The following is a 1103-nucleotide window of genomic DNA, read 5'->3' on the forward strand; positions in this document are numbered from 1 at the left end:
TGGAGGAGCTTTAAGGTCCCTTCCAACACAAACCAGGCTGGGATTCTATGAACCTGTTATATCTTCTACCTCCCAGGCAGGAAGGAGCTGAAAGCAAGGAGAGTGTGGCCTCAGGGGCAGAGTGAGACATCTTGGACTGGATTTATAAGTTCTCCCCAAATTTGAGCAATCCCTGTGTGTGCCTCAGTTTCCCCACTGAACCCAGGTTGCTAATCCTCAGCCCTCTCATAAGCAACGTGGCTGCGTCACCCCTCAACCATGCCACATCGCTCCACAATGTCTGACAAAGGCCTGTCCCACCTTTCAGGAGCTGAAGCACCAGACAGAGGTGACACTGAACATTGTGCACTGTCCCCCTGTCACCACGGCCATCATCCGGCGCCCCGACTCCAAGTACCAGCTGGGCTTCTGCGTTGAGAATGGTGTGGTGAGTTCTTGGGCTGGGCCAAGGGCTTCAGGCACTCTTCTGCAAGAGACACACAGTTCTGGCTGTGTCCTCGCTGCTCCAGTGCTCCTCTAGCTTCCACAGGGAAAGAACCTGTGCTTGGGCTGCAGCAAAAGGCTTCTCGTAGCTCTCCTGCAGCACTAGGGGTTGGATCTGTCACCCTGGTGCTCCTTTGCTGTTTGCTTTCAGGGTGGTGCTTTCTTCCTGGCTTTCTTGGCATGACCTTAGGGACACTTGTTGCTCTTGCCCATGTCCCAGGTGCTCCCTGCTCTGAGGCTGCGTTAGAAAAGCAGAAAGGAGCATTTCCAGGGCCAGGGGAGCTGAGATGGGGATGGAGGGTGTGGAATGGCTGTGGCCCAAGAGCTGCTGCCCCAGGAAGAAGCTCTGGCTCTGCAGCCTAGATGGGAACACGGGGGTTCGATGAGCTGAAGGGGGGAAGCTGATGGTCTGGGGAGCTGAGGAGAGCCAGGGGAGCAGAAGCCTGTGTGCTGCAGCTCAGCACATGACTCCAGTGGCAGTGATGCAAAGGGCCATCCCTGCCCTTGCCGTGTGCTGGAGAAGTAGCATCCAAGTCGAGAATTCTTCCTGGGAGCTCGCCCAGATGCGAGGTTTGGGGGTGGTTGCTCCTGGCCCTGGGCTGTGGGCACAGCTCTGATCC

General features: G+C 56.8%; 1 protein-coding gene across 1 annotated transcript in view; it reads left to right on the forward strand.

Annotated features, from left to right (window-relative positions):
• APBA3 (amyloid beta (A4) precursor protein-binding, family A, member 3) overlaps positions 1-1103 on the forward strand; it is a gene marked incomplete at its 5' end in the record, with an annotated part of 4083 nt that overhangs the window by 2637 nt on the left and 343 nt on the right. The window contains one exon of the mRNA XM_010013912.1: positions 308-426. Within this exon, the coding sequence (XP_010012214.1) occupies positions 308-426 (119 nt within the window). The remainder of the gene's footprint in view (positions 1-307; positions 427-1103) is intronic.

The sequence above is a fragment of the Nestor notabilis genome, unplaced genomic scaffold (genome assembly GCF_000696875.1).
Source record: "Nestor notabilis isolate BGI_N333 unplaced genomic scaffold, ASM69687v1 scaffold17594, whole genome shotgun sequence".
Classification (NCBI taxonomy): Eukaryota; Metazoa; Chordata; class Aves; order Psittaciformes; family Psittacidae; genus Nestor; species Nestor notabilis.